The 22,414-nt window shown below is 41.7% G+C and overlaps 1 protein-coding gene across 4 annotated transcripts in view; it reads left to right on the top strand.

Annotated features, from left to right (window-relative positions):
- LOC147034687 (MICAL-like protein 2) overlaps positions 1-22,414 on the top strand; it is a 129,092-nt gene that overhangs the window by 97,366 nt on the left and 9,312 nt on the right. For 3 of the 4 annotated variants that reach the window (XM_085887136.1, XM_085887133.1, XM_085887132.1), the window contains exons 10-13: positions 1,911-1,996; positions 11,156-11,282; positions 11,421-11,511; positions 15,801-15,874. In XM_085887136.1, coding sequence (XP_085743262.1) covers positions 1,911-1,996; positions 11,156-11,282; positions 11,421-11,511; positions 15,801-15,874 — 378 coding nt within the window. The remainder of the gene's footprint in view (positions 1-1,910; positions 1,997-11,155; positions 11,283-11,420; positions 11,512-15,800; positions 15,875-22,414) is intronic. The other variant, XM_085887138.1, reaches the window with a different exon arrangement.

Here is a 22,414-nt window from a genome sequence, read left to right on the forward strand (position 1 = left end):
CGAATGGTGGAGAAAGCACCTCGATCAACTGCCAAACAGATTCAAGCTGACCTTCAAACACAAGGAATGACAGTTTCAACTCACACCATCCGTCGCCAACTTAATGAAAGGTGGTTCTATGATACGAGACCCAGGAGAATCCCACTACTGAGAGGGAGACATAAGAAAGCCCGACTGGAGTTTGCAAAAACACACCTGAACAAGCCAAAATCCTTCTGGGAGAATGTCCTGTGGACAGATGAGGCCAAATTAGAGTTTTTTTGATAAAGCACATCATCTCTATCTTCACAGAAAACAAAATGAAGCCTTTAAAGAAAAGAACACCTTCCCTACAGTCAAACATTGAGGAGGTTCAGTGATGTTTTGAGGTTGCTGTGCTGCCTCTGGCACTGGGTGCCTTGAACGTGTGCATGGCATCATGAAATCAGGAGATTACCAAGGCATATCGGAGCACAATGTTCAACCGAGTGTCAGAAAGCTGGGTCTCTGTCAAAGGGGTCTTCAGGGTCTTTGGGGACTTCTGGGTCCTTGGAGACTTTGTGTTATCTGGGTCTTTTGTGTCTTTCGGGTCTTGGGGAGTTGACGTTCAAACAGGACGTGATTAATTGGGATATAGTCTTCACAGCTTCCTGGACTGACTCACGGCTTTACCGCCTCTCCGTGCTTTTTGTTTTTATATGTATATAGATATAGTATTTTTAATTTTGTGTTTTTGGTGTTTCAATTTCTTCTAAGAGCAATGAATGGTCGACACGAAACAAAATAAGAATTTCAATTCTGTAAAGATGTAAAAATCCCACATACTGTACAAGGGAAAAAAGGGCCCTTTCAGTCCAGACCTGTTCATTTCCTCCACACTCATAAATTGGTGCAGAATCAAAGGAACATGACCCCACTGGAGGTGGGTGTGCCCCAAAGCAGTGCCTTGGGCCGAACCTTGTTTTCCATCCACAAAGCTGACCTCTCTGATGCTCTGCAAAACCCCCTCTTCTCTTTTTTTTTTGCAGATGACAAGGTCCACATTGCGTCGTACAATAACCTGTCCTAAATGAAGCAGGCAGAAAGCAGCTGCGCCACTCTCTGCTTATCTGGAATCGATTATATACTGGGGGTGATAGATGAAAGTGTTCTTCCAATCCTGGAAAATATCAGTCTCACCCTATCATTGCAGAAGGATTGTCAAATGAACCAACCTAGATATTTCCATTGTCAGGTACTGGTCAGCAACATTCTCTTTAACTCCTCGGCCTCACCATCAGCCAAGACATATTTTGGGCCGATCACATAGCAACGCTGGATACAAAATCAGCTGCAGACTTGGCATCCTCCATCGTTCCAATTAATTCCATTAAAAAAAAATTAGAACTACTGAAAGCCCAAAAGGCCTGTCCATTGCTCATCGGAGTATCTGTACCCATGATGGGCTAAAGACCAGCATCATATCTGTCTCCTAAATCCTGAGGTTAAATCTGATTTATTAATTGATATTTATTCGTCTGTTACTTTACAGGAAATAGAGAAAGTTCACCAAAATCTTGATTGTAGATCAGATTTCCAAACCAAATCAATGGCTTGGTGCTGTGCAGCAAATTACTCCAGAATGAAAAACAAATTTTCTCAACCAAATGTTAACAGAGGTATGCTAACCGCTGTAAGAAACTATAGCGGCACTCGGTAGAGCGCATACCTCCACCAAGCTGAACGGTTTACATTTTGTATCCCACTGATGGGCCGGATCTGCATCCGGACCTGAACCGAAATCGAATCGGCTTGTTGAAGTTATTTTTAATCTTACTGAAATCTATGTTGAAAGTGGATTATAAAGTTAAATGCTGCAATGTGTTGTGAAAATTTCACAAGTTTCAGTCTGAACTTCATTGGATGCTTATTTTCACCACCTTTGTTTCCAGGAGTTACCACATCCAGAAACGATCTCCAGGTTTACAGAAAAAAGACCATTGCTCCAGGATACGATCTCTCCCACACCCAGGGGAAGGTGAAATGATGCTTCTATGTGCCGTCGACCCATAAAATAGTTTCACCAATGGAGATTTCACGCTGATATATAATTATTGCTTTCCATCTTTAACAAACACTACTTTTCAGGCTGGAAACATCCATTAACAGAAGTGGGATTTTAATTTATTTTTTTTTAAGATTTTTTCCCCCTTTTTTATTTATATATGTATTTATTTTAATTTTTTTTACTGGAAAGTCAGAATTTTGTAATACAGATACAAGGTTACATATTTAACGAGAAGGGCACTCGCGTTTTTTTTTTTTTTAATTCCTTGTCGAGACTCGTATGAGAGCTAACACAACACACAGCAAGGGGGGCATGAGACAAGGGGGTGGGAGTGGGAAGGACAAAACGGTGAGGAACAGAGACATTAGGAGATCTGTAGGAGGGAGAGGAATGGCTTGGGGAACATGGGGTATACAAGATGGACACTACAGGGACTTTCGGGAAGGAAAACAGGGAATTTGAAGGAGGTGGGTTTGGGGTGGATTAACAGGGGTAGAAAAGATCGAGGATTTGGATGGAGGATGACAAGAGGTGGTGGTAAACAGCTGTTTTGAAGGCCTGGAGGAAAGAATGGGTTTGAACAGAGTGTGAGAGTTTATTCCAAAGGTGGGGGGAAAAAGAGGAATGAAAGAGTTGAAGGTGAGCAGTGATTCGTGATTTTGGTAGTTTTACCAGAAGGGAGTTGTTGACGGACCTTGAGTGCCCTGTGGAAATATGGTGGGGACAAATCGCAGAGAGAGCAGAGGGGGGGGCGAGACCGAAGAGGAGACGGTAGAAGACAGAAAGACAACCGACCTTCCTGCGGTGTGACAGTGAGAGGCCCAAAGACTCAGCCTCATCGCGGGAGATGCCAATGATCCGAAATGCCTTGGTTTCCACAGTGTGAAGGCGAGAAAGGTGAGACGCAACAGCACCAGCCCAGAGGGGAGAGCAGTACTCCATCAGGATGTGGATGAAAGCTTTGTATGTGGTCAGGAGCTCAGGTGGGCCGAGGAAGGACTTTGCACGACGGAGGATTCCCAGTCGGCGACTGGCTTTGGAGGCCAGGTTGGAAATGTGGCTTTCCCAGGAAAGATCATGGCAGATAGTGAGACCCAGAGGCTTGAAAGAAAGTACTTTTTCCAGAAGATTGTTGAGAAAGTAGATGGGGTGGGGGGGGGGGGAGGTTCCAAATGGTCCTTTCAGAGAAACATAGTGAGAGTGTGATTTGTCTGGATTGAAAGACATGTTCCACGTGTTTGAGCAGTTTGTGATTTTTACCCAGATCTGCAGAGAGCGAAGAAGCTGGTGCTTGCCAGTCTGAGGGATGACAGATGGTACGGTAGTGGGTGGAGTCATCAGCAAAGAGATAAAGAGGATTTTCCAGAGAGTCAGAGAGATCATTGAGGAAAATCAGAAAAAGAAGAGGGTGGGGCACATACCTCCGCCAGGCTGAACACTTTACGTTTTGTATCCCACTGATGGGCCAGATGTGGATCCGGAATTCAGCCCAAATCAAGTAGGCCTGTCGTTGTCATCGAACCAACTCTTTCACCTAATTTTGTCCAAATCCATCCATAACTTTTTGAAATATCATGTGATATGTCTTTTTTGGTCCCATATCTCCATGATAAAGAATTACTTGAAAAATTATATTCTTCTATCCGGATCCAGATGTTCACCAAAATAGAATTACTTTATCCTTGTCACCACCCAAGATGTGCCTCCAAGTTTTGTCCAAATTCGTCCATAACCTTGAGATATAATGCTCACAGACACAGGCATGGGTGAAAACCACCTGTGTGCATCTTCAGTGGCAGAGGTAATAATGCATGGAAATGGCTGCTTGGCCGATGTCATCCGTATCAAACAGCTGTCCCAGCAGTCTTGATAGTCAAACAGTGCTCTATAACATGGGTGTTACATGTGGCCCTGGAGGTAGGTGGTTGAAAATGGGTAGAAGGAAGGGAGCTTGGAGGAGAGGGCAGGAGTGGCATAATTGGGGGTGAGGTTGTGGGGAGGTGAAGATGGTGGGGAGGTACATTAACAGACAAGTCTGCCCTTCACAGTATAGGGGAGATGGGGTTTTTTTTTTTGCTTTTTGGTTTTGTGGGGGAGAAGAGTTGGGTGAGAGTTGAATTAACACAGACAACATCCGTGCCCACAGGTTACCCTCATTCAATCCCTAATCAACCGACCGTTTCTATGTATCTGTATGCACCTATCTCCATTACTTCTTGGCATCTATTCAATCGTATCTTAAACCTAACTATTGTCCTTGCAGTTATCACCCTCCCAGGAAGATAACTGTAGATTGACTTCTGTGAGTGACATATCCGTGCTTCGCTTCCATCCTCCCTCTCCTTTTTTCACTCTGAAGCTCTGCCCTACTGGTCCTGTCACTATCTTTCCCTTTAAAAACTTCCCTGTATAAATTTTGTCCCCACCTTCTTATCTTAAACATTTTTTTTTTTTTTTTTTTGTATACCTTGGTCGAGGCTCGTATGAGAGCTAACACACAACTCACAGCAAGGAGGCATGAGACAAGAGGGGCGGGAGTGGAAGGGACAAAACAGTGGGGAACAGACACATTAGGTGAACTGTGGAAGGGAGAGGGATGGGGATGGGACGGGGAACATGGCGAAGAGAAGATGGACATTACAGGGACTTTCAGGAAGGAAAGCAGGAGAATTGAAGGAAGTGGGCTTGGGTGGATTATCGGGGGTAGAAAAGATCGAGGATTTGGATGGGGGAAGATAAGAGGTGGTGGTGAACAGCTGTTTTGAAAGGCTGGAGGGAAGAATGGGAAAGAATAGAGTGAGGAAGTTTATTCGAAAGACGGGAAAAAAGAGGAATGAAAGAGTGAAGATGAGCAGTGATTCGTGATTTTGGTAGTTTTAGCAGAAGGGGTTGTTGGCGGACCTTGAGCGCCCTGTGGAAATGTGGTTGGGACAAATCGCAGAGAGAGCAGGGGGGCAAGGCTGGAGAGGGAGTCGGTAGAAGACAGAAAGACCACCGACCAACCTGCGGTGATTGAGTGAGAGGCCCAAAGACTCAGCTTCATTGCGGGAGATGCCAATGATCTTAAAAGCCCTGGTTTCGACAGCGTGAAGCCGAGAAAGGTGGGAGGCAGGAGCACCAGCCCAGAGGGGAGAGCAGTACTCCATCAGGCTACGGACAAAAGCTTTGTAAGTAGTCAGGAGCTCAAGAGGGCCGAGGAAGGACTTTGCACGACGGAGGATTCCCAGTCGGCGACTGGCTTTTGAGGCAAGGTTGGAAATGTGACTTTCCCAGGAAAGGTCATGGCAGATGGTGAGACCCAGAAGCTTGAAAGAAAAGACTTCTTCCAGAGGATTGTTGAGAAAGTGGATGGGGGGGTTTTGTAAACGGTCCTTTCGAAGAGACATAGTGAGAGTGTGAGATTTGTGGATTGGAAAGACATGTTCCACGTGTTGGACCAGTTTGTGATTTTATCCAGATCTGCAGTGACGAAGAAGCTGCTGCTTGCCGGTCTGAGGGATGACAGATGGTGGTACGGCAGAGGGTGGAGTCGTCGGCAAAGAGAAATAGAGGATTTTCCAGAGAGTCCGAGAGATCATTGATGAAAACCAGAAAAGAACAGGGCCCAGAGAACGCTACCTTGAGGAACTCCAGCCTGCACAGGAAGAGGGGATGAAAGAACTCCATTTAGGGCCACACGTTGACTGCGACAGGAGGAAGTCTGTGAGCCATGAGTGGAGATGGCCTTGAATACCATGGGAAGAGAGTTTGGTGAGTAGGGCAGGGTGCCAGACTGTGTCAAAAGCACGTGATATGTCCAGGGATACGGCTCGGATTTCCTGTCTGGCATTGAGACCTCCATCCATTGATGGGAGAGCAGAAGCAGCATATCCAGGGGTAGAGTGACCGGGTCTGAAACCAAATTGATGATTGGAAATCAAGCCATTGGAGAAGAGGAAGGATTTCATGTCTGAAGCGATGATGGATTCCATAACCTTGCTGATGATTGGGAGAAGGCTGATTGGTCTGTAGTTACAGGGATCTGTTTTTGCACCTTTATGCAGGGCAGTGATGTTAGCAGATTTCCAAGCAGATGGCAGATGACCTTGGGAAAATGAGAGGGTGAATAGAACAGAGAGAGGGTGAGCAAGAGCAGAAGAGCAGGCTTTGAGGACACGTGGGCTGATGCCGTCTGGACCGGTTGCAGTAATCTGACTCGAGGTTTGAAAGCAAGCTCTCCACCTTGTCAGGAGAAAAGGATACAGAGTCCAGGGACAGTTGGGTGCGACTGGGTAAAGTGGGTAGAGATAGTGATGGGTTTGGGACACAAGATTTAGCTGCAAACACCGAGTTTAGACATTCAGCTTTATCACGGTGGAATCAGCAGTGTGCCATTTGAGGTAAGGGAGGGGATGGAGGGGGAACATACACCAGAAACAGATTTGATTAGATGCCACCAGGATTTTGAGGAGGAGAGGTTTGAGAGTTCAGACTTGAGATGAGAAAGATGTTGTTTTCTGGCCTCCTGAGGGTAGATACACACTTGTTCCGAGCTTTGTGGAAAGAACTGAGATTGCCCTCAGTTGGGTTTGCTTTCCATGAGGCAAGGCAAGTTGTTTCAGGACAACTGCCTCGCCACAAGCTTCAGTAAACCAAGGGGCGGGAGGAAGGGTAAGACAACTGATACAGAGGGGATAAATCTGTGCATGAGGGAGAGCAAGTTTCTTTGAAAGAATTCCCAGGATGAGTTGATGTTTGAGAAAGTAGTGATAGGAGACCAGTCTGTAAGTTTGATGGCTGCTCGGAGACCCTGCCAGTCGGCTTGAGTGAAATGCCAGACTCGACGGCGGTGAGGTGGTTCTCTGATAACAGCCAGAGAGATGTCCACTTTAACAAGGACGTGGTCAGAAGAACCAATTGGAGCGAAGGAAGAGCAGCAGATATTGTCAGGGAAATTTGTCAAAATCAGATCCAGAAGAGATGGAGTACCATTGGTTGAGATCCGCGTCGGGAAGTTGACCGATTGAGTCAGTCCCAATGAGTCACAGAAAGCTTTGCTGATGTCCCATGGCAGGTGAGAGAGGTACCCACACCTAGCTAACTGGCGTGATGACAATTGAAGTCGCCACATAAGAGGAAGAGAGAGTTTGGATGAGAAGATAGAAGATGGTCCATGTTTTCGGAGAGTGAGGTGTAGATGGAGTCATCACTGTTCGGTGGACGGTACAGTACACATATAAACATGAGGTGGGAGTGGAGGAAGCCGAAGCCAGAGGTATTCCTGGGGGTGTGGGGGAGTGAGAGCAGTGCAGGAGAGTGAGGAATAGAGTCTTTGATGAAGAGAGCAACACCTCCACCAGGACGAGGCTCAGGTCTGTCATACCGTAAGAAGGAGTAACCAGGGAGAGATACTTGGGAGTCAGACACGCCTTGGGAGAGGAAAGTTTCTGTTAGGCAGATAATGTCTGGTTTGTCAGTGGCAACCTGTAGGGAAAGATCTGAAAGGTTTGAGCGAAGGCCCCGGATATTTGAGGTCCACACTTTTAATGAAGAGGTAGGGGAGGAGGCTTTGGGTGCAGGAGGTGGAGGGGCGGGGGAGGTAGGACGAGGGACGAGGGGGAGAGGTAAGGAGGGTTGCTGAAGGAGTGGGTATTGCAGAATAGCGAGGGGAGGGGGCCGAATGAGGAGGAGAAAAGGCTCTGTGGTGCTGGGAGAGAGGGGGACAAGAGACAAGGAAGATGGCAGTTGAGGATTTGAGGAGGTGGAGTGAAGAGATGGAGGTGAGAGGGCAGTGGAGGGAGGCAGGTTGTTGGATGAGAGGGGGGGCAACTTAGAGAAGGAAGAGTGAGGGGGATGAAAGGTGCTAGAAAGGTGACGGGGGAATTTTTGGAAGTGGTGACAGGGAGGCTTGGAGGGTGATGTGCGGGATGGTTGCTTTGAGAGTGAGAGTGAGGGGAGAGGGGGTGAGTTGGCACTGAAGTTGGAAAAAAAGAATGGTTGATGGAAAGCGAGCATCCATGGCAAACTGTGGTTTTTAAAAGTTTTAGGTCAGAGATGCGATTTAACACAATTCTTGATGGATGCAATGAAGGCGAATTCAGAGCATGGAGGAAGAAGCGCTGTAATAGTTGGATTTTTAGGCAAGGAATGAAGGAGAGGTCTAAATGAGAGCAGTCTGTTAAAATAGCAGAAGAGTAGTGCATTGTGAAACAGTAAAGAGTACCACATGTGTGAGAGAGGAAGATGAAGCATTATGAGATCGTTTTGTTGTTAATATTAATGTATGAGAGAGTTCATCAGATTAGGCCAAGGAAGTGAAAAAAAAAAAAAGAAATCGAGGAAGACGAGGAGGAAGTTAAGAGGAAGAAGAAGTAGCAGAAGCGGGAGAAGGTGACGGTGTTGTTGTTGTTGGGTATTTTTTTTTTTTTTTTTTTTTTTGAGATAAGAAAGAGATTAGTTGGGAGAATGGGGGATGTTTGGAAAGTGGGGAGGATGAAAATTGAAGGTAATGGGGAGGATAGAAATTGAAGGTAATGGGGAGAAAAAACAAACAACAACAAAAAAAAAAAACGATCGAACACCGAGTGGAACCGGTAGGCCTCAAGCCTAGGACTAGGCCTCAAACACCAAGTAAGAACGTCGACATAAATACTCACAAAATAGCACGATTTTTGAAACAAAACCGAACTAGGAACACACATTAACATGTAGGTGAGAAAATTAAACAGTTAAAACGGGACAAATAACAACCGGAACTTAACTTTGAGAACGTCAGCAGGGAGCCCCGAAGGAGACCTCTTGCCGCTCAAAACCGGAACTCAAAATCATTTTGAGATCCCCTTGTAATTACCGGTACCTACTTTTTAATGTATAACGCATCAATCTTTCTCAGCTGTTCCATGAAGTTAATAGCCTGTCTAACATTGTGGAATCATTCTGATGGCTCTATATTTAAGCCATTCTATGGCAGTTATATTCTTCCTCAAATGTAGTTACCAAAACTGTCCTGGGATTCCTGCACAAGCTCTTCTATGAGTATTAGAGTTTGTTTGTTTTTCTTTGAGTATTATGAGCCTTTGATCAGTGTATTAAAAAAATCCACTTGTGTTGCACACCAAAACTTACCTGAAGCATTATAATGCTGCACTGCAGCCTCCTATTAAAAACAAATACAAGTTGGTACATCAGTCACAACGATAGGCTGGCAGGATAGCCTCGGCCAAAGTTATTGCACTCGCCTTTGAGTAGTCTAGCCTGAGTTTGAATGTCAACCCAGCTATATACCTTGGTGTTTTGCCCGCAGGATGATGCATCAATTTGTGCACCATCATTTGGATGAACGTTGATTCAAAGACTTGTCTTCCAGCATTGGTTGTTGATGAATGTTGAAGATCGTACCTTTCACAAAGAGTAAAGCAAGTTATCAGCATCACCCACATCGGCCTCGTCCGACACAAAAATAACAATCCACTTATTCATTCGGAATGCAGTGATTACCTTATCGATTCCGATGATGCGACCAGCTACAAGTACAATGTACTCCACGTTGACCTCACTTTCGGGAGGTATGCAGAAACCTCATTTTTCCATGTTCGGGTTTCGAAAGCTGTAAAATGAAAGGGGGTGGTGGCCATAATTTTTTTGGCAGTGTTCGTTTTCTGTCTTCGCTAATCGGAGGGTTTTTTTTGGCCAAGGCTAATGTTGGCGGGAAAAAAAAATGAGGAAAAGTTTTTATTTAATGAACGCTAAATAATAGGACCAACCCAGCACTGGATATAAACAGAGGGAGAGGGATATCTGGGTATCCCTTACCTTTGTCTCTCACAAGGGCCTGTCACACCCAACTTTCTCTCTCTCTCTCTCTCTCTCTCTCTCTCTCTCTCTCTCTCTCTCTCTCTCTCTCTCTCTCTCTCCCCAAGATAAGATAAGAAAGAAGAGGGGAGAAGGAGAGCAGGGAGGAGGATGGGGGGAGGGAGGTACAAAGGTGCAACAGAGGTACAAGTTGCAAAAACAAAATGGGAAGAGGCACACGGCAAAGTTCCCTTACCTCAGCAAGCACACACAGCCACCATTACACCACACCAAAAAACGAACAATCGAGAGAGAGAGAGAGAGAGAGAGAGAGAGAGAGAGAGAGAGAGAGAGAGAGAGACAGACAGACAGACAGACAGACAGACAGACAGACAGACAGACAGACAGACAGACAGACAGACAGACAGACAGACTGGATCACAAAAGAGGAGGAAGTGGGTGCTTGGTGGCACCAACTCGCTTATCTGCTGCTACAAGTGTTTCTTCATTTGACGATGGCAAGCTGCACAACCTGCTGGTGAACAAACTAAATCCCACAACATAATCAACTCCTGACCTCCCCTCATGTCATCCTTTTTTACTTCCCCCTTGCTTGATAGTGTTTTGTTCCTTTCCTCTTTTCCTCCCTTTCCTTAGTTATACACCAGGCCTTCAGCATTAGAGAGAAAAAGATAGGCTTCCCTTTTGTATGTCCAGTAAGTGTCTGTCAGGAGTTTTCCCCTCATATCGGGATACATTGTGTACATATTAGTTATTGCTGCTGTGCCTTTTGTGTTTTGTTGTTAAAATTGTTGCATGTAAGCTTTTTTGTGGGCATGGCTCCTTTCCCACCATTGAGATAGTTCGTAAAAAAAATAAAAAGTGTATGAAAATCTGCTGCACCTGATATTAAATCAACCAATAACTGCTCAGCTCTCCAGAGCATGGCACGGCATGAGCATGATATTTAAATCGCTCACATGACACTTGCCATGAAGGTCAGATTTGAACCCCGCACACACAACAATACATTTTGGGACTCGACTTGCATTATCCTCTTCCAGCAATCGTATAGAATGTGAAGGTATTGTTTCCTTGAACAAACGCACAAAAAATTACACAGATTGGTCCTTTATTTTTTTTTTTTACAAGCAAGTTATATGTTCGCAATAGCAATGAATGATGCCAGCTTGGTGTTTTAAAAGTTGCATTTCTTCTACACCAAACAAACGTTTCCAGTACAAATTTTCTTGTGTAATATATATATATATATATATATATATATATATATATATATATATATATATATATATATATATATATATATATATATATATATTTCTGTCACCCCTTTTCCAGGCTCATGGAGTTGATTACACATCGTCAAATAAGATGCAGCTGCAGCTGTCCATTATTTCAATCCACCTGGATGAGCTAGAGGCAAAGGGTGTCATCCTGGAAAAGAAACTTCGGTGCTGTGAGGGAGGTAAGCCATGCGTGCATGAAAATTATTTGGGGTGTATGGTAAGATCCACTTCTCCTATTTCATGAGTTACACTTTCCCATCGGTTATTATACATTCCTCTTTCATCCTTTGTATGTTATGCGATGATTCTTCCAAAAGAGGAACGTGAAGATGAACTTCTTGCTGATTGGTTTCGCCTCATCAACGAGAAAAATCGACTTGTTCGTCAAGAATCGGAACTTAACCACATGTCAGTAAACGTATCTTTTCACAAAACTTTGCAACAATTCTGTCCCATGAAATGCAAGAATATGTCATGGTTCCATTTTTAAAGCTTTCTGCCCAATATGCCACCCTCACATTATAGTGGGGGATCCAGACCGCCAAGAGAAAGTTGAACAATACACCACTCAATATAATTTGCAGACCTTCTTTTCCTTTTTTGATTAATGGATGTCTCGAGTAATATAATTAATAAGTCTGTTCAGCCAAAGCTGTTGAGAAATTTAGTTATTGGGGAAAAAGGTGATCCCATGTGTGTCGTGATTGAGCAAAAATTACATTTTTCCTTGTAGAATCATCAAAATCAAGATGTGTAACATTATTTATTTACACATTCATTCGACTATGCATAGCGTATATAAACAATTCCCACAAAGTTTGTAAATTTTGAGAATTCAGAAAAATCAACAAAAATTGTTTTAAAAAAAATACATTATTTCATTTCGATTTCAGTATTTGTATCGCACATAATTGTCCATAACTCTGGTACTGCTCAATATATACATTATATAGCAATATAATTGATATCAAAATTACCTCTGACCTTGCGTAGATTACAACAAACATACGACATGGTCGTATCGCTGAACCTGAGACCTCATTAGAGCAGGTTATCAACCCGTCCCTTCTATTTTAATTTCTGTGCGGATGCATATTCTCGTGATTTATTGCATACATGTCCTGGACTCAAATGACATTTATATTTATATCGTAGAACAATTTACATGCATTCGTTAATAAATGATGAAACATCCTATAACGACATTAACATTATTAATACATTTTATCTATTTGGAATTTTGTATATTTGGTTTTCTGCAAGCGTTGTTTGGCCAACTAGCAACGATTCTTCAAAATCTAAAAACACCAAATCACGATGCCACTACTCAAAGCAAAACATATTTAATCACTGTCATTGTCTTGCAAATTCTCCAACCTGCCAAACTTATTCATATTGGCCGCACACTTGCAGGCAACCACACACTTTACTTTAGCTTTTGCACATGAACAACTCCAAAGGCATCTGCTCTTTATGCAATGACAGTACTTGCTCTGTTTTGCAAATGGTGGCTTTGATTATTTGTCCATCGTAATTGGCACCAGTGTGCCATCCAAATGAACATACCCAAGTGGCAATGCCTCTGGGAGTATTGGATCAGACTCATGCACTCTTTTACTGACTGCCATTTGGTGAAATCCTCACAGCATCTGGAATTGGAAGGCACCTTCCATTGCTGGTGGACTGCAGAGATCACCCTTTGTTGTGACAAACGTGTGTTCGTAATTCATTAAAATTACCTTCAAAATTTTGCATATTGTAAAGCCCCTTGAAGAAAACCTTTGCTGCATTTTGAACTTCTGTATTGACATCGAGATCACTATTTGGTTCACCATACTGTGCCAAAGCTTGCAAGATAGCAGCATTCTCAAGGGCAAATTTCATTGCATGTTTCAATACATAGCTCAGTCTCACAACCACTCAAAATGTGTGCACTTGGTTGGAGTGATGTCACTAAAGATGAATCAGCATTGTATACACTGGCTAGATCAGCAGGAAATTTTTTGCGTTTGAATCTTTCCTCACTTTTCAGGGCAAATACACTTTTCAGGGACTTGTCAAACCCCAGCTCATCAAAGAAAGACATGCGTGTAATGTAGTACAAGGCCATCCATCAATAGCACATCTGTATCTGTGACCTGAACAACAACCCTCTGATTTACATAAATGCGAATACACAATGCAACATTTACGAAGATGTGGCTATCAGCCTCTTCATGAGCTGTACATGATAGCCGAGGAAGCTTGATTGGGTCATTTAACGTCAACAAAACAGTTCTACCGAGATCCAATAACACACCCGCAAGTATCACTATCAGCCTCATTCTTGATGGTAATGCAGCATGATGCTTGATCCATGACTCTCCAAAAAAGTTCAGAAGGGTTGCCTTGTTTAACTGGTTGTGGATAAAAGGTTTCCATTCATGAGCATTTTTTTCATTATAATTACTTCTTTAAACAAGAACATCTTGGATCTCATATAACGTTTGAATCTTTCCTCACTTTTCAAACTTTTGTTGAGGTCAACATATCTGTCACCAACGAAAATGATAGTCCCAGTTAGCTGGCATCGAAGCTAGTATTTTCTCTTAATACTTCTTCTGGAGTTCACCAAATGTCTGTAGTTATATTTATCAGCTCTGGCATAATTTGTGGGAAGAATTCACTGAAATAGATAGTTATTCAGCAAAATAGTCATCATACTTTCAATGAGTACACCAATAGGCAAATGTAGGATAAAATCAGCAATTAAAACCAAATAGGGGTATGGTTGATATATGGTATTAATGGAGTCTCAAGTTAATCTGTTCACATTTTATATTTATGTAATGTATGTAGCGACCATGGGCATCAGAGATAATTTTGATATCAATTATATTATATAATGTTTATGTTGAGTAGTATCTGAGTTATGGACAATAATGTGTGATAAAATACTGAAATTGAAGTGAAATAATGTACTCTATAACAATTTTGGTTGATTTTTCTTAATTTTCATAAAATTTATAATCTCTGTGGGCATTGTTTATTTGTGTTATGCATAGCTGAATTGATGTGTATAAATAATGTTACATATCTAGATTTTGATGATTCTACAAGGAAAAATGTAATTTTTGTCGGTCGTACTTTTGCTCAATCATGACACAAATGGGATCACCTTTTTCCCAATAACTAAATTTCGCAACAGCTTTGGCTGAACAGACCTCTCAATTACATTACTGGAGACATCCATCGATCAAAAAAAATAATGTCTGCAAGTTATATTGAGTGGTGTGTAGTTCAACTCTAAATAGCAGCCTTTTTCAGGTCTGGATCCCCTACTATAAAAAACATTATTGCTTTCTGCCTAATGATTTGAAACTATTGTAATTATTTTGATGATATAATGATATTATATTGGATGAAAGTCGTTTAAGTTTCATTAATCCGATTACTTTTATAGATTACTTAAAAGGAACAAATGCACTCCTTTAAAAGAAATATGCTCAGTTGACGATGTTGTTTGTGTCCCCATGGTATGCTAAACCTCTTCCCCTACCCCTTTTATAGAGAGAGCAACTTGTGAATTTGTTGGGATATAAATATCATTCAGTTGTGAATCAAGCGAGCAAACAAAGTAGAGCTGACTGCCTTCGACAAACTTATACAACAGGGTGTCCCTTAAATAGGTACCCAATTTTATTTGTTGTTCTCCAGTTGAGTATAGAACTTTTTTTTTTTGTCCGTTTTTACAGCCATTTTTTCCCTGCTGTGCAGGGGTTAGGCTTTTTCTTGAGGCAATGTTTTATGGCCGGATGCCCTTCCTGACGCCAACCCTGGTCGCCTCTTACGACACACAAGGATATGGTATACCTATTCTAACCGGGGCATACACCGGGACCAGTACACTGGTACTCACTTCGCCGACCTCAGATGGATGACAGGCTGAGTCAACCCCCTGGTGTTAATTCAGCAGCCAACGGGGCTTGAACTCAGGACCCTGGGATCCCAAGCCACCACCCTAACCACTAAGCCAACACCAGGCTTCAGTTGAGTGTAGAACGGTGAGAGTAATGTATGAAGTTTTGTTTAGTACTCAACATGTCCACCTTCTCTTTCAATACATGTTTGGAAATGTTGAACTAAAATGTCCATATAACTTTTGCGTAGATGGCGCATGGGATATGCCCTGATTATCATTCTTGATCCGATCTCATAGGTTCATCCAAGGAATGTGGGCAATTTTGTGTAAACTCTGTCCTTGATGAAACCTCACAAAAAAACATTACAGGGAGTCCGGTCTGGGGAACTTAGGGGCCAGGTAATAGGTCCACCAGGGCCAATCCATTTATTGGGGAACGTTGAATCGAGGAATTGATGAACAGCTCGTGAAAAATGTGGAAAAACATGTTGAGTACTCAATACTTCAAACATTACTGACTCTGTCTCTGTCTCTCCATTTCATATTCAACTGGGAAGTTATGTCTGCTTGTTGAGTTCATTAAATAATAATGCGGACTTATTTGAGGGATACCCTGTAGATTTGGGTGTGAGAACATGCCATCCTACCATTTGCTTATAATATCTCTAACAGTGAAAATTCAAATGGTTCTCTTTAATCTAGTTAAAATCACTTCAATAGTTTTATGATATTGTAAAAATATCTCTATTGATGCAAAAAAATAATTATTTTGTTGCCTCATCTCTCCTTCCCTCAGCATTCACCAGCAGATCTTGGAGGAGCAGCATGCTAATGTAGAATCTGAATTACGTCACCTTTATTGCAGACCAGGTTAGCTCGGGTATGGTGCTTAGATGGGTGGGGCTGAGCTTGGTTGTTTTATCATCTGAGAGAGGAATGATCACTTCCTACTGTTAAATGATCTGATTGATTGATTGTTTGTTTTTTTTTGACAAAATATTCAGTGCCGAGATAAACTGAATATTCACATGTAAATAAATATAATTCCAGCTGTTGCATATTCTCCATATATCAGAGAGGATGGTAAGACATGTAGCAGATGTAAAATCACGATTGTTTGATGTCATTTGTTGACGAGTCAATTTTTTCCGACATATTCTTCTCCATCGCTGATTTTCATTAAATCTTTAGATTTGTGAAGCTCTATGAACTCGAAACACAAATACGGAACATTTAATACTTTGTACAATCGGGAAAACTTGAGGTAAAATTACTATCCGTCAACATCATATCTCAATCATCAAACATTCATCATCATCAATGCGGAGGTATGTGCTCTACCCAGTGCCGTTCCGTTTCACTAATAGTCTAGTAGGAAGAGGGGTGTATCATGCACCCCGTGGAAATATACTTCAAATCAGTGTTTCTAGATTGGAAAAAGTTCTCCTGTTTCAGTTTCACTCCATGAGTGAGTTTTCATTTGTTTGTTTTGTTTTTTTTATCTATTTTTTGAAGTGAGGAGAGGAAATAGAAATCAGAAATAGGATAGGATATTGTTGAAATAGAAGTAAGGTACCCGGGAATACACCCAGTGCTAAAGCAGAACACACTTTCGATCCGAGGAAAGCCTTGAAAGACAGCCGTTCAGGCCTTGACAATAAGAAACGTATTGCACAAAGCAATGAACGAATTAACATGAAATATTGCACGGGACGAAAACAGCAATACATTGATGAATGACACACACAAAACATGACATCTGGTTTGGAAAACTCGGTTTTGGTGAGGTGGAACCGGGCAGCTCAGATTTTACCGTGCACGCGTGAAGAACCCAAACCGGAAGAGTAACAGCTTTATTTGTAGAACACCATTATGGTCATTGGATGTGAGTGGTTAGTAAGATGAATCAGGAGATACTCAATTCCTTGAATAACAGATGATTGGCATCTGGTTTCAGGCTATTTTGGATATAGTACTTCTCTCAAATCTGGGGAGGTTCTTGCTCGATATATGTATTTCAGTCGAGCTCAAAGCAATCCGACCTATCAACTCTCCAAATTTGACCTCAAAATTCAACTTGCTCGAATGTTGCCTCTCTTTCCCTTTGCTATGGATGTTACATTGGTGTCTACTCCTGAGAACTGGCTCCTTGTTTTCCGAGTAAGACCACAAAATACTCGGCGACCCACTGCATCACATGATTAATGTGTGGCCATTGGAAACTCAAGGGTGGGCTGTGATATTTTTTTCTTTCCCTTCATCGCTAAGCTCTGGAATTCTTCACTTTCTCATGTCTTTTCCGAATAGGTATAACCTTCCCCTTTTCAAAAGGCAGGTTTACCAGTTCCTCAAAAACCCTTACATTATTTTCCTTCTCTCCACTTCTCTATTTCTTCAGTTCTTGTTTTTTTTTCATTTAAGGCCGAGCTTCGATGAGGATGATACAGTCAAGGAATGGAGCCTTTCACGTTTTAAAAAAAAAAAAAACTCTGCCACCTCTTGTATCTGTTGCATTGTCCATTTATGAGCTTGCTCTGATGTTTCAGTTGCTTGGACTATTCTCATAATATCCCTCTCCCCAGTCCTACATTCTCCCCACACCCCTATCAGAATGTTTGCACTTCATTTTTTAATTCCATGTACACAGTTGAGGTTTGTGTAAGAGTGAGAACACTGAATGGATCAGGACATAACAGAACAAAATGAACAGCAAAGAGAATGGGGGAAACACCAATCAACAGGGTTGACGGACAAAATAGAGGGAGACTTGGACAAACAATGGAAATGAGAAGGATGCAATTGCACTGGGTGGACAAGATGGATACAGAAGGAAACTTTCAGGAGGAAAAACTGGAAATTTGGAAGGAGGGTGGGGATAGGGGTGGTGGTTAACAGATCTTGGTTTTGGATGCGGTGAGGGTGGACCCGCATGTCCGCCCTCACCGCATCAAGCCCCGTTGGGCCACTGAATTAATACACCAGGGGGTTGACTCAGCCTGTCATCCTTCCGAGGTCGGCGGAATGAGTACCAGTGTGTACTGGGCCGGTGTATACCCGGTTAAAATTGGTGTACCATATCCCTGTGTCGTAAGAGGCAACCAGGTTTGCGTCAGGAAGGGCATCCGGCATAAAAAACATGTGCCAAATCACTATGCGGATCATATGGATGATCTGCTGTGGCGACCCCAAACGGGAGCAGCCGAAAGAAGAAGATATACATACATATATATATATATATATATATATATATATATATATATATATATATATATATATATATATATATATATATATATGTATATATATATATATATATATATATATGTATATATATATATATATATATATATATATATATATATATATATATATATATACATAGATATATATATATATATATATATATATATATATATATATATATATATATATAGATATACATATATATATATATATATATATATATATATATATATACATATATAGATGAATTACACATGTATATATGTATATATATATATATATATATATATATATATATATATATATATATATATATATATATATATCTATATATATATATATATATATATATATATATATATATATATCTATATATATATATATATATATATATGTATATATATATATATATGTATATATATATATATATATATATATATATATATATATATATATATATATATATATATATATATATATGTATATATATATATATGTATATATATATATATATATATATATATATATATATATATATATATATAAACATATATATACATATATATACATATGTGTATATATGCATATATATGCATATACATATATATACATATATATATATATATATATATATATATATATATATATATAGATATAGATATAGCTATATATAGATATAGATATAGCTATATATATAGATATAGATATATATATAGATATAGATATATATATATATATATATATATATATATATATATATATATATATATATATATATATATATATATATATATATATAGATATATATATTTTTTTTAATATATATATCCTTCTTTCGGCTGCTCCCGTTAGGGGTCGCCACAGCGGATCAACCGTCTCCATTTCGCTCTATCCTCCACATCTTCCATTGACACTCCAACCACCCGCATGTCCGCCCTCACCGCATCCATGAACCTCTTCTTTGGCCTTCCTCTTCTCCTCCTGCCTGGTGGCTCCATCTTTAGCATCCTTCTCCCGATATACTCCGCTTCCCTCCTGAGCACATGTCCAAACCATCTCAATCTCGCCTCTCTCACTTTGTCTCCAAACCGTCCTACCTGCGCAGTCCCTCTAATATACTCATTCCTTATCCTGTCCATCCTCGTCATTCCCAACGAAAATCGCACCATCTTTAACTCTGCCACCTCCAGCTCCGCTTCCTGTCTTTTTGTTAGCACCACCGCCTCCAAACCATACAACATAGCTGGTCTCACTACCGTCTTATATACTTTCCCCTTCACTCTGCAGCTACCCTTCTGTCACAAATCACTCCTGCAACTCTTCTCCACCCACTCCATCCTGCCTGCACTCTCTTTTTCACTTCTCTCCCATACTCTCCGTTACTTTGGACAGTTGATCCCAAGTATTTAAACCCATCCACCTTCCCCACCTCAACTCCTTGCAACTGCACCATACCACCACCCTCCCTCTCATTTACGCACATGTACTCCGTCTTACTCCTACTGACTATCATTCCCCTTCTCTCCAGTGCGTACCTCCCGCTCTCAAGGCTCGCCTCAGCCTGCTCCCTTCTCTCCCTGCAGATCATGATGTCATCCGCGAACATCATAGTCCATGGAGACTCCAGTCTGATCTCGTCCGTCAACCTGTCCATCACCATTGCAAACAGGAAAGGGCTCAGAGTCAATCCTTGGTGCAATCCAACTTTTACCTTAAACCGGTCCGTCATTCCTACCACACACCTCACCGCTGTCACACTGTCCTCATACATATCCTGCACCATCCTCACATACTTCTCCACCACTCCCGACTTCCTCATACAATGCCACAACTCCTCTCTTGGCACCCTATCATAAGCTTTCTCTAAATCCACAAACACACAATGTAACTCCTTCTGGCCTTCCCTATACTTCTCCATCAACATTCTCAAAGCAAACATCGCATCAGTGGTGCTCTTTCCTGGCATAAACCCATATTGCTGCTCACAAATCGTCACCTCTCCTCTCAACCGAGCTTCCACTACTCTTTCCCACAACTTCATGGTGTGGCTTAACAACTTTATCCCTCTGTAATTTCCACAGCTCTGCACATCACCCTTGTTCTTGAAAATCGAACCAGTACACTTGATCTCCACTCCTCCGGCATCCTCTCACTTTCCAAGACTTTATTAAACAATCTGGTTAACAACCCCACTGCCATCTCTCCGAAGCACTTCCATGCCTCCACTGGTATACCATCTGGGCCAACCGCCTTTCCACTTTTCATCCTCTTCATAGCAGTCCTCACTTCATCCTTACTGATCAACCCCACTTCCAGATTCACTATCTCCACCTCTTCCAACCTTCTCTCTCTCTCTCATTTTCTTCATTCATCAGCTCCTCAAAGTACTCCATCCACCTTCTCAACACACTCACCTCGCTCGTCAGCACATTCCCATTTGCGTCCTTTATCACCCTAACCTGCAGCACATCCTTCCCAGCTCGGTCCCTCTGTCTTGCCAATCGGTATAAATCCTTTTCCCTTTCTTTTGTATCCAACTTCTCATACAGCTCGTCATATGCCTTTTTCTTAGCCTTTGCCACCTCTCTCTTTGCCTTTCGCCGCCACTTCTTGTACTCCTGCCTACTTTCTTCGTCTCTCTGACTATCCCACTTCTTTTTCGCCAACCCCTTCTTCCTTATGCTTTCCTGTACTTCCTCGTTCCACCACCAAGTCTACTTATCTTCCTTCCTCTGTCCAGATGTCACACCAAGTACCTTCCTAGCTATCTCCCTCACCACTTCTGCTGTAGTTGCCCAATCATCTCACCCATCTTTACCACCATCCAACACCTGTCTCGCCTCCTACCGAAATTCCACGCAACAGTCTTCCTCCTTCAGCTTCCACCATCTGGTCCTTGGTTCAGCCCTCACTCTCTTCCTCAACCAGACCTCCAAAATCATCCTGCAGACCACCAATTGATGCTGTTGAGCTACACTCTCCCCTGCCACCACCTTACAGTCTCTAATCTCTTTCAGGTTGCATCTCCTGCTTAAGATGTAATCCACCTGTGTGCACTTTCCTCCACTCTTGTGTGTCATCCTGTGTTCCTCCTTCTTCTTGAAATACATATTTACCACTGCCATTTCCATTCTTTTTGCAAACTGTACCACCATTTGCCCTTTCACATTTCTCTTGTTGAGACCGTACCTACCCATCACCTCCTCATCCTCTTTATTCCCTTCCCCAACATGCCCATTGAAATCTGCTCCAATCACCACTCTTTCATCCTTGGATACACTCTCCACCACTTCATCTCACTCACTCCAGAAATCTTTATATTCCATCTCACACCCCATATGTGGGGCATATGCACTGATGACATTCATCATCACCCCTTCAATTTCCAACTTCACACTCATCACTCGGTCAGACACTCTCCTCTCCTCCAATACCCTCTTGACATAATCTTCCTTCAGGATTATCCCGACACCATTTCTCCTCCCATCCACACCATGGTAGAACAGTTTGAAACCACCTCCAATGCTCCAAGCCTTGCTCCCCATCCACTTGGTCTCTTGTACACACAGTATGTCCACCTTTCTTCTCTCCATCATATCAGCCAACTCTCGCCCTTTGCCAGTCATCGTCCCAACATTCAGAGTTCCAACTCTCACCTCCACACTTCTACCCTTCCCCCTCTCCCACAGCCTCTGGACTCACCTTCCCCGTATATATCAACATATATATATATATATATATATATATATATATATATATATATATATATATATATATATATATATATATATATATATATACACACAGTGGGGAGAACAAGTATTTGATACACTGCCAATTTTGCAGGTTTTCCCACTTACAAAGCACATTGAGGTCTGTACTTTTTATCATAGGTACACTTCAACTGTGAAAGACGGAATCTAAAACAAAAATCCTGAAAATCACAGTGCATGATTTTTAAATAATTAATTTGCATTTTATTGCATGAAATAAGTATTTGATCACCAACCAACCAGTAAGAATTCTGGCTCACAGACCTGTTAGTTTTGTCTTTAAGAAGCCCTCCCATTCTCCACTCATTACCTGTATTAACTGCACCTGTTTGAACTCGTTATCTGCATAAAAGACAGCTGTCCACACTCAATCAATCAGACTCCAACCTCTCCA

The sequence above is a fragment of the Eptatretus burgeri genome, chromosome 1 (assembly GCF_056783735.1).
Source record: "Eptatretus burgeri isolate ZD-2024b chromosome 1, Ebu_testis_v1, whole genome shotgun sequence".
NCBI classification, from domain to species: domain Eukaryota; kingdom Metazoa; phylum Chordata; class Myxini; order Myxiniformes; family Myxinidae; genus Eptatretus; species Eptatretus burgeri.